At 36.1% G+C, this 13,761-nt stretch overlaps 2 protein-coding genes across 4 annotated transcripts in view; one reads left to right on the plus strand and one right to left on the minus strand.

The window, feature by feature from the left end:
• LOC138691346 (zinc finger protein 665-like) overlaps positions 1–13,761 on the plus strand; it is a 474,208-nt gene that overhangs the window by 289,847 nt on the left and 170,600 nt on the right. The window contains exon 5 of one of the 2 annotated variants that reach the window (XM_069813236.1): positions 8,789–8,858. The exons of the other annotated variant lie outside the window; for it this stretch is intronic. Coding sequence (XP_069669337.1) covers positions 8,789–8,825 — 37 coding nt within the window. The 3' untranslated portion in view covers positions 8,826–8,858. Of the gene's footprint in view, positions 1–8,788; positions 8,859–13,761 lie in introns of those variants that run through there. 2 annotated transcript variants of the gene reach the window in all.
• LOC138691347 (32 kDa beta-galactoside-binding lectin-like) overlaps positions 1–13,761 on the minus strand; it is an 84,542-nt gene that overhangs the window by 12,555 nt on the left and 58,226 nt on the right. For both annotated transcript variants that reach the window (XM_069813241.1, XM_069813240.1), the window contains 3 exons: positions 7,848–8,014; positions 5,304–5,499; positions 4,651–4,764 (listed from right to left, as the gene is read on the minus strand). In XM_069813241.1, the coding sequence (XP_069669342.1) occupies positions 4,651–4,764; positions 5,304–5,499; positions 7,848–8,014 (477 nt within the window). The remainder of the gene's footprint in view (positions 1–4,650; positions 4,765–5,303; positions 5,500–7,847; positions 8,015–13,761) is intronic.

Consider the following 13,761-nt stretch of genomic DNA (forward strand, 5'->3'; position numbering starts at 1 on the left):
CACAAGTGTCTTAATTCTTTGGAAAACAACTATTTATGTCATTTAGCACAATAATATGAACATTTTCCATTTTGGTAATAAATTAAGTGGCAAGAAAATGTTCATATGTCACACCATATAATATTTCATATTTTTTACATTATTAATTATTCCTTTTCATTAAGATTTTCTGTTTATATTTTGGAATGCTTACGTTAAAAGACAGTGATGTCTCTTTCATAAACTCTTAAGTATTTAATTAAATATCCTGTGACGATCATAGTTACTTCGAAAATGTTATGTGTGTCACTATGGAATGACCCATCAGTATTGATAGTATTGTTACAAATTACAAAACCTGAAACTGTTAGAATGGGATCAGGAGTAGTGACAAAAAAATGTAATGTTGTAGGCCTACATCAACATGACTATTTTAATCCAGTGTCTAATAAGGTGTGAAGGCCTTTTGAGGTAAACAGTATTGAAAATGTGAGGGAAGGGGTATTCCTTGGTAATGGATTAGGCCTGTATACTTTATAATATTATTAACTATATATTGTTAAAGTACCTAGTAAATATCGTAATATGTATATTATATAATACTGTAAACGAGACATCACAGGCTGCAAACTAGATTATTCTTGTGTTTGTATAATTGTACGAACATGTATGAAATAAACAAGACTACTATTGCTTAGGTTAGGATAGTATTATTTATATATTGTAATCAGGCTATATGCACAAAATTTTCCAATATACTACTATCATAACTAAATAGGTAATGTTAACATTAATTTTCATACGCTTTTGTGGTGCAAGTTAAAATAATTCAAAGTAAAGTATAATAAAACTCCGACAACATTATAATCATGAACGTCAAATTCTCTTATTTAATTTATTTTTCAGTCCCTTATTTTCCATTGTTCTTTGGATTTATCATTAATAAAATATCAATTAACGGATAAATTATGTTATACACTCAGTTGATAATATAAATAATATTCACGACAAATATATAAAAACAGAAGAGATAACGAAACATATTATTGCCGCCCGATACGGTACCATTACAACATGGTCTACATATTACTTTGCCTGGCAGAGATTCAGAATTATATTCAATACAAAGGCGTACTTTATCTTATCTCTTCGCTTCGCCCACGTGACAACTATAAATAGCTGCCTCGTTCCGAACTTGTCTATGTTCCGAACTTGCCAAGTTGCCAAGGTCATATAGGCCAATAATATTTATCCATGGTCATCAGTTGTCGACAGTACATACCGAGATTATCTCGTAAGCAAGAAATAATCGATTTAGAGTTCGTGTCTCGTGATGGTGTTGGCCATCTGTTGACGATTATTGAACTACATCAAGCCGGCCTCGACTGCAAACCCTAAAGCCTATATAAAAGAGCTATCTGTTAGTATATATGATCTAGGATTTTATGAACTATCAGCTAAAATTTCAACATTCTCATGAGGACAGATAAAAAAGTTATTTCTTTTTTCACCATGTTAATAATGTCAAAACATGTGCTGATACAAATTTTGGCCACTCGAGTGCAATTATGACGGCCATTAAAAATAAGATTTCCTGGGGCTCTTTACGGAAAGAAAACAATTTCATTTAGAGATTTATCGTAACAGGTACAGGAGGTACTCATATTTTTCAACATATTCCCCACCGGAATTGAGACATTTGTCATACTGTGAGATCAATTTTTGTATCCCTATGTCGTAGAAGTCTGCCGCCTGGGATCGGAACCAGCGTGTGACAGCCGTCTGCACCTCTCTGTCGGTCCCATAGTGTGACAAATGTCTCGATTCCAGTGAGAAATATGTTCAAAAATAGGGCAACAATTGTATCTGTTCCAATAAATTTTTCCAATGAAATTTTGTTTTCATTGTGTAAACTGTCCTAGAGGAACTTATTTTACGGCCCTCGTAATTGCGCTCGAATGGCCGAAATTTGTACAAGCATTTGTTTCGATATTTATTAACATGGTGGAAGGAAAACAAGTAACTTTTTTATCTGCCCCCTTGAGAATTTTTGCTTATTAGTCATGAGATAGGTGGCTCATGCATTCCGCACGAGACTCGCATTCGGGAGGTTCGCGGTTCATATCCTCGGACCGATCAACGTGACTGTGTTTTTCCTGTGGTTTTCCACAGTTACTTAGGCAAATGCCGGGTTTGGAATTTTCATTGCTACAGTCCATTTTTATTTATTTTCCCTGTAGAAAGTAATTTAGATTTTATATCATATCATTCAGCTTCATCATCTCATCCTTAGGTATATCCAGTCATGACGTATATCTTCGTCCGCTTGCAGGAGGAGCGTCCTCTCTGAAACCGTCTCTCGGTTCCAGGCCTTTCGCAATGTCTCTGACAGAATTCATTCCTCAAGAGCACTTCCGAGAGCGCTTCGACACCTTAGAAGGACTGTCGGAATGGATCCTGTGCTGCGCTGCTTTATCATCTTGGCGATATGAACTTGAGGTGATGGGTATAGGGGCCCTTTGGGTGAGCGGGTGAGGAGTCTTACGCGGCCGGTGGCTGGTACATCTCTCATTTATCCCATAATTCGGGGTCCACAATAGGCTACTGCCAAGCTGACGTGCTGAAGGGTCGTTCCTAACCCGTGCCTAGCCACTACTAGGCTCTACTAGTCTTACGCACATATATCATAAAAACTTCGAAAAATTCATAAGAGCCAAGAATTCAAAAACTAAGAGAGAAAAGATAATACGAGTAAAAGCGTAAGACAAGGGGAATGCACTGAGAAGACAAAGAAAACATGCTGAATAGAAGGAGAAAAAGGAAGGGGAAGAAGAATAATGGGAACACTAAGAGAACAAATGGAATACAAGAAAAAGAAGGGGAGTAGAAGAAGAACAAGGTAGAACTCATTGTATATGTTATAATACTCTGCTGCAAATATAAATTTCTTTTACATTATTAACTATTTTCTTGTAAGATAATGTTAAGAATATGTTTTTATGGACAGTAATGCCTGTGTACTTTCAAATAAATAAAGAGAGAACAAGGGAAATACAAGAATAAATTGGAGAATACAAGAAAAACAAAGGGAATAGAAGGAGAACAAGGGATTAAATTGAGAACAGAGGATATATATAAGAACAAATGGAGACTGCAAAGAGAAATGAGAGACTAAATTGATATTCCACAAAAGACAAAAGAAAAGAAGTAGAATACAAGGAAAACAATGAAATAAAAATTAAAACAGAAGGAATACACGGAGAAAATGGGAACACAGGAAAATGCAAGGAGTAAATGCGGAATGATAGCATAACAAGCAGATAAGCAGATTACAAGGAAATCAAAGGGCTACCATGAGGTCAAGGGAGACAATAACACTAAGAGGAATGTAGGGAGATTAAGTAGAAGACAAGGAAAAAGGGGGCGAAAGAGGATCAATGGGAAGTCGTATGGCAGAAAATGAAAAGAAGTAAAGGAAGGGTAGTACAAAGACAACAAAAGGAAACCAAGAGAACAAGAGTAATAGAAGAAAATAAAAGGTTTGCATGGAAAACAAGGGGAATGCAAGGAGAACGAGAGAAAGCCAATGATAACGAACGAAATTCAAGGATAATAAATAGAATGTAAGAATGATAAGAGGAATACAAAGGAAAAAAAGGAGATAAGGAGGAAGTCAAGAAAAAAGGGGTAATACAAGACGAACAAAGGTAATAAAATGAGAACAAAGGGAAATGTGGAATAATAATGGGATAACAAGGGGACAACGGAAATGCAAGGATAACAAGTAAAAGACTAGGAGAACAAGATGACAAAGGGAAGAAAGGGATAATAAACAATTATTATTAATCGGGATATTTTGATGTATGTGCAAATTATTTCGGGACGCGGAACGCAGTGGTCGAAATCAGGACTATCCCGGAAAATAAGGGACGGTTGGCAAGCCTAAATGTACACAAGAAACAGACATAATAACGAATATATTGGACAGTGGTGTAGTATGTTTTACTAACAAGTATTAATAGAAACAATGTGTGTTCGATACAAGTGAACTGAAAATCAGGAACGAAGTTGTAAAACTATCAATTCTGAATCATCTAAATTAAGTCGTTAGGTTTTAAAGGAGGGAATAGTGATCAATTTAAATGGGGTCGAAAATATATATATATATATATATATATATATATATATATATATATATATATATATATATATATATATATATATATATACAAGAAGAACAATGAGAAGACTAGGAGAATAGGGAGAATACAGGAAAACAAGAGGAAGACAAGAAGAACAATTTGAACGAAGGAAAACAAGGACTCGTGACTCTTAATTCCCAAGTTATCCCCCCCCCACCATTACATTGTTCTAAGTCTAAGGTTTGTCTTCTTAATAATGTTAGTTTTCATGGAAACTAGGCGAATGTAATATAAAAAATGGCGTAATCACACATATACTTCCCATTTTATTGTTCTATTTTCTTAGTTTCGTTGACATGTCGAGCAATATTTCAGGCAGGAAAACATAAGTGTGATATCAATGTATTTTGACAGTGACCAGTGTGGTGCGAAAATTTAGAGTATTCGCACCGTGTTTTACATATAAATATATGATTTGTTATTATCCTAGTCTCTTGTTCACTTCAAAATATTATGGAATCATACTCACTGTGAAGTAGGTGATTTTCTTGAGATGGAATACCCCTCGCACGTGAAGGGAACGGACATTTTTGCTGTCCACTCTGTGCTTGTAAGTAGTGAATTGCTTACCGTTCACATCGATCTGAAACAAACATACATTCTGACGTCGACAGTTCTCCGAATATTAAATGGATCTCGAAAGCCTATGTAGAAGGTTAATAGTATCATTACAAGAAGCGAGAAGGAGAAAAAGGAGAATACAAAAAAAAAGTTGAATGCAAGGAGGAAAAGTGTAATGGAAGAAGATCCTGGAGAATATAAAGACAAGAAGGGTCAAACAAGAAGAACAAAAGGAATACAAGAAGAACAAAGGAAATGCAAGATGAACAATGAGAATACAAGGAGGACAATGGGAAATCAATGAGGACAATGGAACTACAAGGTAAACAAGGGGAATACAAAGAGATCAATGGGAATGTAGGGAGAATAAGGAAAATGCATTGGTGATGTGGTGTTGCATTTACATGTGACAGTCAATTGCCAAGTTATTCCCTATAACTATCAAGGATAAAACGTCCAACGTAAGAAGAAATTCTTGCGTGTTCTCCAGTTCTTGGAAGTTATCAATTAAAGGATTATGAAGTCAGAACTGAAGATCTTTAATCACATCATCTAGGTTACCTTGAAATAGTCCTGTTCGCACTTGATTGTGATGTTAAAGTCCTTTCCCACTTGGAATGGAACATCTCCTTCACGCTCCTCCACCCCCCATCTAGCATCGATCATCGAGTTCCGCACTACAGTTTTCTCGTTGAAGCGTAGGTTGAAGTGCAGAGGAATAAAACTGATGGAATTAGACATCAAATCAATCGCGCCCCTGAAACATAATCATAAGGAATTATTTTTCGCTGCAAGCAGTGTTCGTTCTTTGTTAAAATTCATGCCTGAAAAACATGTTCGATTAAAACTAGAGAAGCACACTTCTTCCTTTAAGGGCGTCGGCACAAATCAAGAGTTCCATCCATTACGCCACTTTTCCGACAAGCAAATACCAATGCCTCGGCAGGATTACAATCCACAGTTCTAGCAGAATTACTAATTGAAGACTTCTCCGGCATAAGGTGTAACCAACAAAACTAATTCTTGTTTCAGGAAAAAGGAAACTTTTCTGGAGCATATTTCTTTAGGCCTAGACTATATTTACTATCACAACCATTTCACTAATCAAGAATACAAGTGAATCGAGGATTGCAGAAACAGCACGTCATGAAAACTAATTTTTTTCATTAGACACGAAAAACGGTATTACTGATGGTAGACCACATCAATGGTTATAGTACTGGCTTCTTCAGACAGAAGTCTAATAGATGTGTCGTTTTATACCAAATTTTAAACGAAATGAATAACAAACAGGTAAACCCGTAGAAAAAAAAATATATTATTTCCAAAATTAAATCCTTGGAATAAAACCCTGCTAAAAATGTTGGAGTCTAATGAATTGTTATTGAAATAAATCAATATATATTAGCTTGAGATGTGCTGTTTCTGCAAAGAATAAAAGTTGTAGTATAATAATTTCAGTTCAAGTGAAGTTTATTTTTCAAATTAGGGATATAATATATGCTTAATATGTATGTATATATGTGCTTAATAGTTAAGTTCAGCATATAAATGAATTTATTTTTCCACATTATTATCAACAATAGGCCACTGAAGAATATTATTGTAAAATTCTTGATATTCATGTGGTATGAAACGCATTAGTTTGAGTATATCGTCAAGCTTCTGTCTTTGAATTGGCACGATTTTATCTGGATATGCCAATGAAGAAGGTAATATGGTATTTTCCTTCGCACTTACAAGCAAATATTCTCATGGGAGCAGATAAAAAAATTAATATTTTTTCTTGCACCATTTTAGTCACGTCAAGAGAAGTGACTACACAAATTTTGGCCACTCGAGCGAGCGGAATTACGAGGGCTGTAAAAAATAAGTTTCCCTGGGGCTGTTTACAGAAAGAGAACAAAATTTAATGGAAAGTTATATTGGAACTAATACAGCAATTGTTGAGTTATTTTTCAACGTATTCACCACCAGAATTGAGACATTTGTCATTCCGTGGAATCAATTTTTGTATCCTTGTGTCGTAGATGTCTGCCGTCTGGAATCGGAACCAATGTGTGACAGCTGTCTGCACCTCTTTGCCGATCCCATAATATGACAAATATATCAATTGTAGTAGGGAATATATTGAAAAATATCTCAACAATTGCTGTGTCTGTTCGAATAATTTTTTCCAATGAAATTGTGTTTTCTTTAAATGACTCCAAGGAAACTTATTTTTACGGCCATTGTAATTGCGCTCGAGTGACCAAAATTTAAATAAGCACTTGTTTTCACATTATTAACAAAGAGAAATAAAATAAAACTTTTTATCTGCCCCATGAGAATGTTTGCTTGTTACTTTGAACGTATCCTTGACTAAACTGTCGATAAATTGACACGCAACAACAATACCAGGTTCGTTCGCTTCATAACAAATATGTGAGAAAACGGTGGACTGCAAGACTTTCATTTGTTCTCTTGGCACAACACGCCTCAAGGATTCAATAGACATGTTTTTAAAACATGTTGGCCACCATTGTTTAAAGTCTAACATATCACTAGAGACTAGAGGCTAACTTCACTGTAAAATGTCTCTGCTTACTGGAATTCACAATGAGCTCAACACATTGCATTAGTCAATAAAGTCGATCTTGCCTCCGCAAACTTTGCTTCAGTAATAAAAAATGTCTATCAGTCAGGAGGAAAGAATTCCCTCTTTATGGGAAGTATCGATTAATATTTTGAAATCGATCAGTTGTCACCAGCCCTAAAAAATCGCAATATTGTATGGTTTCTGTTTTGTCCGGGGCAACTGTCTGAAAGTGGCACTCACTGTGGCGACAAACTAAAGCGCAACGAAACAGCACATGTCTTTTACATGAGTTGTTTCTGCGCTCTTCTAGGATTTCACAGTCTCCAGATGTGAGACGGCTGTACTGATATATATATATATATATATGGTTTCTGCATGGAATGATAGCCCTATATCAACAGTCCATGAAACTCGAATAAACTCATTTCGCCACAAATAGTGACATGCGCTGTTTCTGCAATCCCTGATTCAAGTGATTATGTTCATAGTAAATATTATGGAGGGATTGTTCCCTTGTGTTCTCTTACCATTCTCCATTCTCTACGGTGCCGGAGAACACCAGAACTGATCCTCTCTCGAAGCCATGGATAAGAACGGAGTTGTAGGCCTCACCAGGTTTTGGTGCCTGCAGAAAGTGCTCTCTCAGTTGTGAGCCGTGTGCGCAGGTGACGTTGGAAGAACTGCTGCCATTGTGCTGTTAACGTGTAAACAGTTATAATCTTAGCATTTTATTACAAGTATAATCTTTCTTGAGAGATTTTTACTCTACTAAATCCACATTCTAAACTATTTTCACATGAACACATATCATAGTAAGATACACATATCATAGTAAGTTACAAAATTGAAGTACAGAACAATATTTTTAATAAGACACCTGAAGCTATCACCACTAGCTGGCAGTATTGTTGCGGTCATAAGATGATTGATTTGTGTACACTGACTTTCAAACCTACCTGACCCCCGCTAATCGATAGTGTTCGATAACTTGTTCGTGAAAGTGTCGCTTCTGTAGTTGTTACTTCTATGAATAGATGTCACCAATAATACATAAATATACCCGCATTAAAAAATTCAAAATTTCATCCCCATCTAATAATTCTATAATTTATTCTTAATGTACATCAACCTTCTTCCAAATACTTTTTTATCTCTCCCAATAATAGGGTCACCTATTGAGAACTACCGGAACCATTTCAAAAGTTGTCGATTTGTTATATCTTTCATTCTGACTTTTCCTGTGGTTATAAAGTTCGCTTACACAATCAGAAAATTGGAGATTAGATATCTTTGAACGTCAGTGTACACTAACGTTCAAAGGTATCTGACCTCACTAATGGATAGTGTTTGATAACTTTTTCGTGTAAGTGTCGCTTCTTTGGTTATTACTTTTATTACTTCTATGAATAGATGGGGAAGGGAACAGTCAGTGTTCGAATTTCAACCGTTTATCTCTTATGTTTTGCAGACTAAACAGAACACCAGGCGCACTTCATTATACATGAAACTGACATTTTCTGAATACACAGTTGCAGTAATAATTGAAGGAAATTTACTTTGTCTTATTAAAGAATGTGTTTGCTTCATATAGGCCTACAATTGATTGAGCACTTTAATACACTTATCTTCAAACCTGATACATAAATGAACAAATGGATACCAATAACAACAAATGAAATAAGTGTAATGCATAATATAATATCTGGTTTGTAAATAAATGTAACAATAAAATAAATTACAGTTACTTACTAAGTAATAGGGCAAATAAGTACATACATTCTGATGTATCATTTACACTTTAAACTCAAAATGTATACCTCTAAAACATAGTTCTAAATATACAATCCCATTTACTTACTCTAAACAACGGTATTGTTATTTCATTAATAAATCATTTTTAAGAAGTTAGACTGGTATTAACAAAAAGAAAAGTACGGCACTCTCAAGCTTTAATGCTTGTACTTTCACCATGCATGTTGTTCATACTCAAATATAATGTATAACTGAAAGACAATGAATCAATGAATGAACCAACTAAGAATCAGTCAATGAATCAATAAATTAATAAACTATGCAATGAATCGAACAAACAATTAATGCATGAATCAATGAATCGATGGATGAAGGAATCAATGAGTCGATGGATGGATGGATCGATAGATTGATTGATTGAATGTAGTGAGAGAGAAAGAGTGATCAACTAAATGGTAGGCCTACACGATGATAATCGCGTCCTTGCAAGGGTTCTTGGAACTCCTGCATGGCTCAATGTGACCTGCCTTTGCAGCCCACCCACAAAGAGTGAGAAAGAACTGGAATATTCGTTAAACCGACCTAAAACAATCCACGAGACGGAAGGTAACCGATTGTGCACGACTCTAGATGCCTACCCACTTAACTTGCGCGATTCAGATTCCGCAAATTGAGGATAGATGTGACACATTTTCGGCGGGGCACGCTATGCATTATGAGTATCTATGGAGAGTTATGCCGGGTACTAGGGTGAGTGTATGTGTAATTGTTGGTGTAAGTATAGTTTAGGAAATGAGTGAGGATGATTATGATGAAGATGAAGAAGGGAGAAGGGAAAACTCTGTGCCGGAAAGTAGCCTACTCCTGTCGAATGGCACCAAGGAGGCTCCACCCGACAGACGAATCACTATCAACAGTGACATATGCCTTCCCTTCATATGCACTGCGGAGAGATTTGGGATTTAACCTAGGCATATTGGTGCACAATCTAGTGATCTGAAGTTGTTCACCACCTCTCCTAGTCCTGAGGTAGATATTTTACACGAAAAATATTTGATCTTCCTGGTAAACGAATCCGGATCGGCTAGTTTGGAGGGAGACGCGCTACCACAGACCTATCTCGGTGGACACATGACTGATGTTCCCGCATTTACTATTGTTTTTTAATCTCTTTTGAGATCTCAGCAATCCTATATCAGTTATAAGTAAAGTAACCAAGTTGTATAATAATATGGTTACGTACGATAATTAGAGATCCAAAACGACAAGTTATGGTCGTATTAAAAATATACGAAATTAATATTATGTAATTCTCCCTTTTTCATTGTCATATTTCCATATCTTATTTCGCTAAGGGCAGTCGTCACCAGGATGGAGGATTTCCCCCTGTTGGAAAGTTATCCCCCTCTCATAAATTCATATTAACATCCTGCCAGGGATAATATCTATCCCCCCTCACAAAATATAATTTTATTATTTTAGTATGAGTACACTTTATAAAGTATAAAGTAAGCAAAGAAAATAATATTATCATCACTGGCAAGCCGACGACAATCAGTAACTTAGGAATTACATATTTTAACTCCGAAGGGGTTAGATACAGCTTGCAGCAGTAAAATGTTTTGAAATATTCAACATTTTTTTCGTCCATTACTGTAACTTACCCTGCACAATATTGAAAGTTGGTTTGTGTAAAACACTGTCCTTCTGCGAAATGAAAAAAATATATATATTTTTACGGTTAAAAAAAATTATTTATTTTTTCAAAATTATATATGGTGGCAGTTTACTGTGCAGTGATGAAGGGTTTCCCTCATAACTCATAAAACTTGTTATCTCTCTTTTATTTTATTGCTGAAACTCATATTTACAATATCATGCTCTTTCAACTACATTCCTTAATAAATAATATTTTTTTTTTATTTTGTGTTAGAAGAAAATACTGATATTTGACCATTTTTAAATGTACCGGTATTTATTTTTTATCACACAATCTATCAAAGATAGAGAAGTGATCTTACTTCATATTGCAGATATGACACAAACAATTTGATCACAGAATGTTGGATAGTTTTTGAGTTATATGGGAAACGCTTCATCACTGCACAGTGAACAGAGTTTTGAAAAAAAAATGTAAACAATGTTTTTAAATCGTAAAATTATATTTTTTTCATATAAAGCAGAAGGAGAGTGTTTTGCACATACTAATTTTCATTATTGTACAAGATACAGTAATCGAGGAAAAAATGTTGAATATTTCAAAAATTTTACTGCTGTAAGTTACACCTAAACCCTCGGTTCACACGAGCGGAATGTCTGCGGAACGGCAGTCGCGCGGCGGCCGCACCATTCTGAGGCCACACGAGCGGATAAAAGACGGATGGAAGGATTTGAGGTGGACAGTCGTCATAGATGCTATCACCGTGCAGTACTACTGTACTTCGAAATGCTAAGAATGATAAGAAAAGTAAAGATGAAGACATTGAGTACATCCAATAGTCAACAGTCCTTTATTACAAGGAACTTTTCATGTGTTGTTTAACTAGTTGCGCAAGAAGGAATCAGTTTATTTTAATTAACTTCAAAGTGACATTTCCCAGCTTCGATTAATTTTATTGTATAATAATCTGAAAAATGCCTTCAGAAAGAATATATTAACATAAGACTGGCTATACCTCCAATAGAATGCTTTCTATAACATTAAATTTATGGCAAATTAATGCCAATAGTTTTATGCATTTAATTGTTGAAATGAATAAGTAATAAGTGTATTTAATTTCGTATTCACTTTGGAGAAAATATATTACTGTACGTATATTACCGGTACTTCAGTAGAAGGGATTAGAAGGTATTATCAATAAGAAATAAAGTTTACTGGAATGAAATATGTCAAGGTTACCGTTTGTTTTATTTTCAGAAACTGAAATGTTATCAGTTTTTTCACTTTTTATTGAAAAGTACATAGAGAAATTAATGAACTAAAAGGTAAATGTCATAAATTAAAATAATTTATGTATTATTGTATAGGCTTATGCGAGAAATACATATTTGACAAGACATTTATTAACACATTTCCTTTCTGCGTCAGAATGTTCCAAGAAAGTGAGAAACAGTACAAAAACAAATTTCATACCATGCTGAATATTTTTTGTTTCTGTCCTTGTACTCTTCATTTTGAATGTCCTAAATATATAGCCTTTTCTCATTCTCGATCACCTCAACGTCAACTTCCTCTACATCTATATCACTCATCGAATACAATCACAACGTGCAATGCACCACTACAAGTTAAAAAAATTGCAACAGCCAGTACTACAATACACATGTGATATGTCGACTGCGACTCAAGCAGACGTTACAGAGGGGTTTTCTCGGGGTACTCCCGTTTCCCTCTATCATTCCACCAACACTCTCCACTTCCCCCTCATCTATCATTTGCAATAGTAAAAGGGTTTACGGATTTCCGATGCTGATATAGGAAGGGTTTGGGGCTCATATAGAATGCCTATCTGTCAGCCGACGATGACAGGAAGGGGTTGGGACTCCGGCCCCTGAGACTTATCAGGCTACTTGTCCGTGAAATGGTACCTAGCTCTATTAGGGACTGATGCAGGCTGGCCCACCTGTCAGTATCAGATTCACGAATGTCACTCAGGTCACCTGTCAGATTTGGACAATCATTGCATATAGGCCTACAGACACACAATGGGCCAAAGCATACATAAGGTATCGAGTCCTGCTCTCATTAAAGCCAAGATATGTCGTCTGGACACTCGCCGCCCAACTGCCGCGTCCGCTTATGTGAATGATACAATATAATTCAATAGCCCATAGCGAACTTGCGGACACCGTGCGGCATCAGTTTCGCTATGGGCGATGCGGTTGACATGCGGAGACGTTCCGCTGCCGCAGACTGTCCGTCCTGTGTGAACTGCTACATTTAAATTAGTGTGCCATAGAAAATGGTGCGGCCGCCGCGAGGTTGCCGTTCCGCAGATATTCCGCTCGTGTGAACCGGGATGACCAAGATGCAAGACAAGCAACTCAGTGCGACCAACCGTTGAGCCGTGTAGAATGAGCATAATAATAATTTTATGTATGGTATTATCTATCTAGGATTCTATACCCCCTCATCAGATCAGAAAATTTAATTCGCACCCTGGTCGTCACAGTTATGAGGTTTTCTGCGAAGACAGAAAACGAAATTAAATTGATGCATATATTCATATATGAGGCCTCGCCGTCCTCATTGAATAATCAATGACTATGAGTGGCCATATTGTACATATCTATTGATTTGAGAAAATCCGGCACCGGGAATCGAATCCGGGACTTCTCAGCTCTGCGCGCTCTTTTCATTTGATATATACCGGAACTCCATTCACGGCACCGGCCGAACTCTTCTCCTTTTAACATTAATAGCCTACTACTTGCATTTTTAAAGACATACAAGCCATATATACCGCCTTATGAACATGAGAGAAGTGCTAACCATAAAGTCGGTTGTCCATGTTATCTATATCTAGGGGGATGTCTATGAAAATAGATTATTTTTAATTCTGAAGTTTGAAGTCCACTTACCCTTAGTGCTGCAACAATCCCATTGACTTTCAATCTTATACAAACTGATACCGGTACTCCCAAACTATTGGGAGCCCGACTACCAGCTTTTGTGGTCTTATAGAGCAG

The sequence above is a fragment of the Periplaneta americana genome, chromosome 16, assembly GCF_040183065.1.
Source record: "Periplaneta americana isolate PAMFEO1 chromosome 16, P.americana_PAMFEO1_priV1, whole genome shotgun sequence".
Taxonomy (NCBI): Eukaryota; Metazoa; Arthropoda; class Insecta; order Blattodea; family Blattidae; genus Periplaneta; species Periplaneta americana.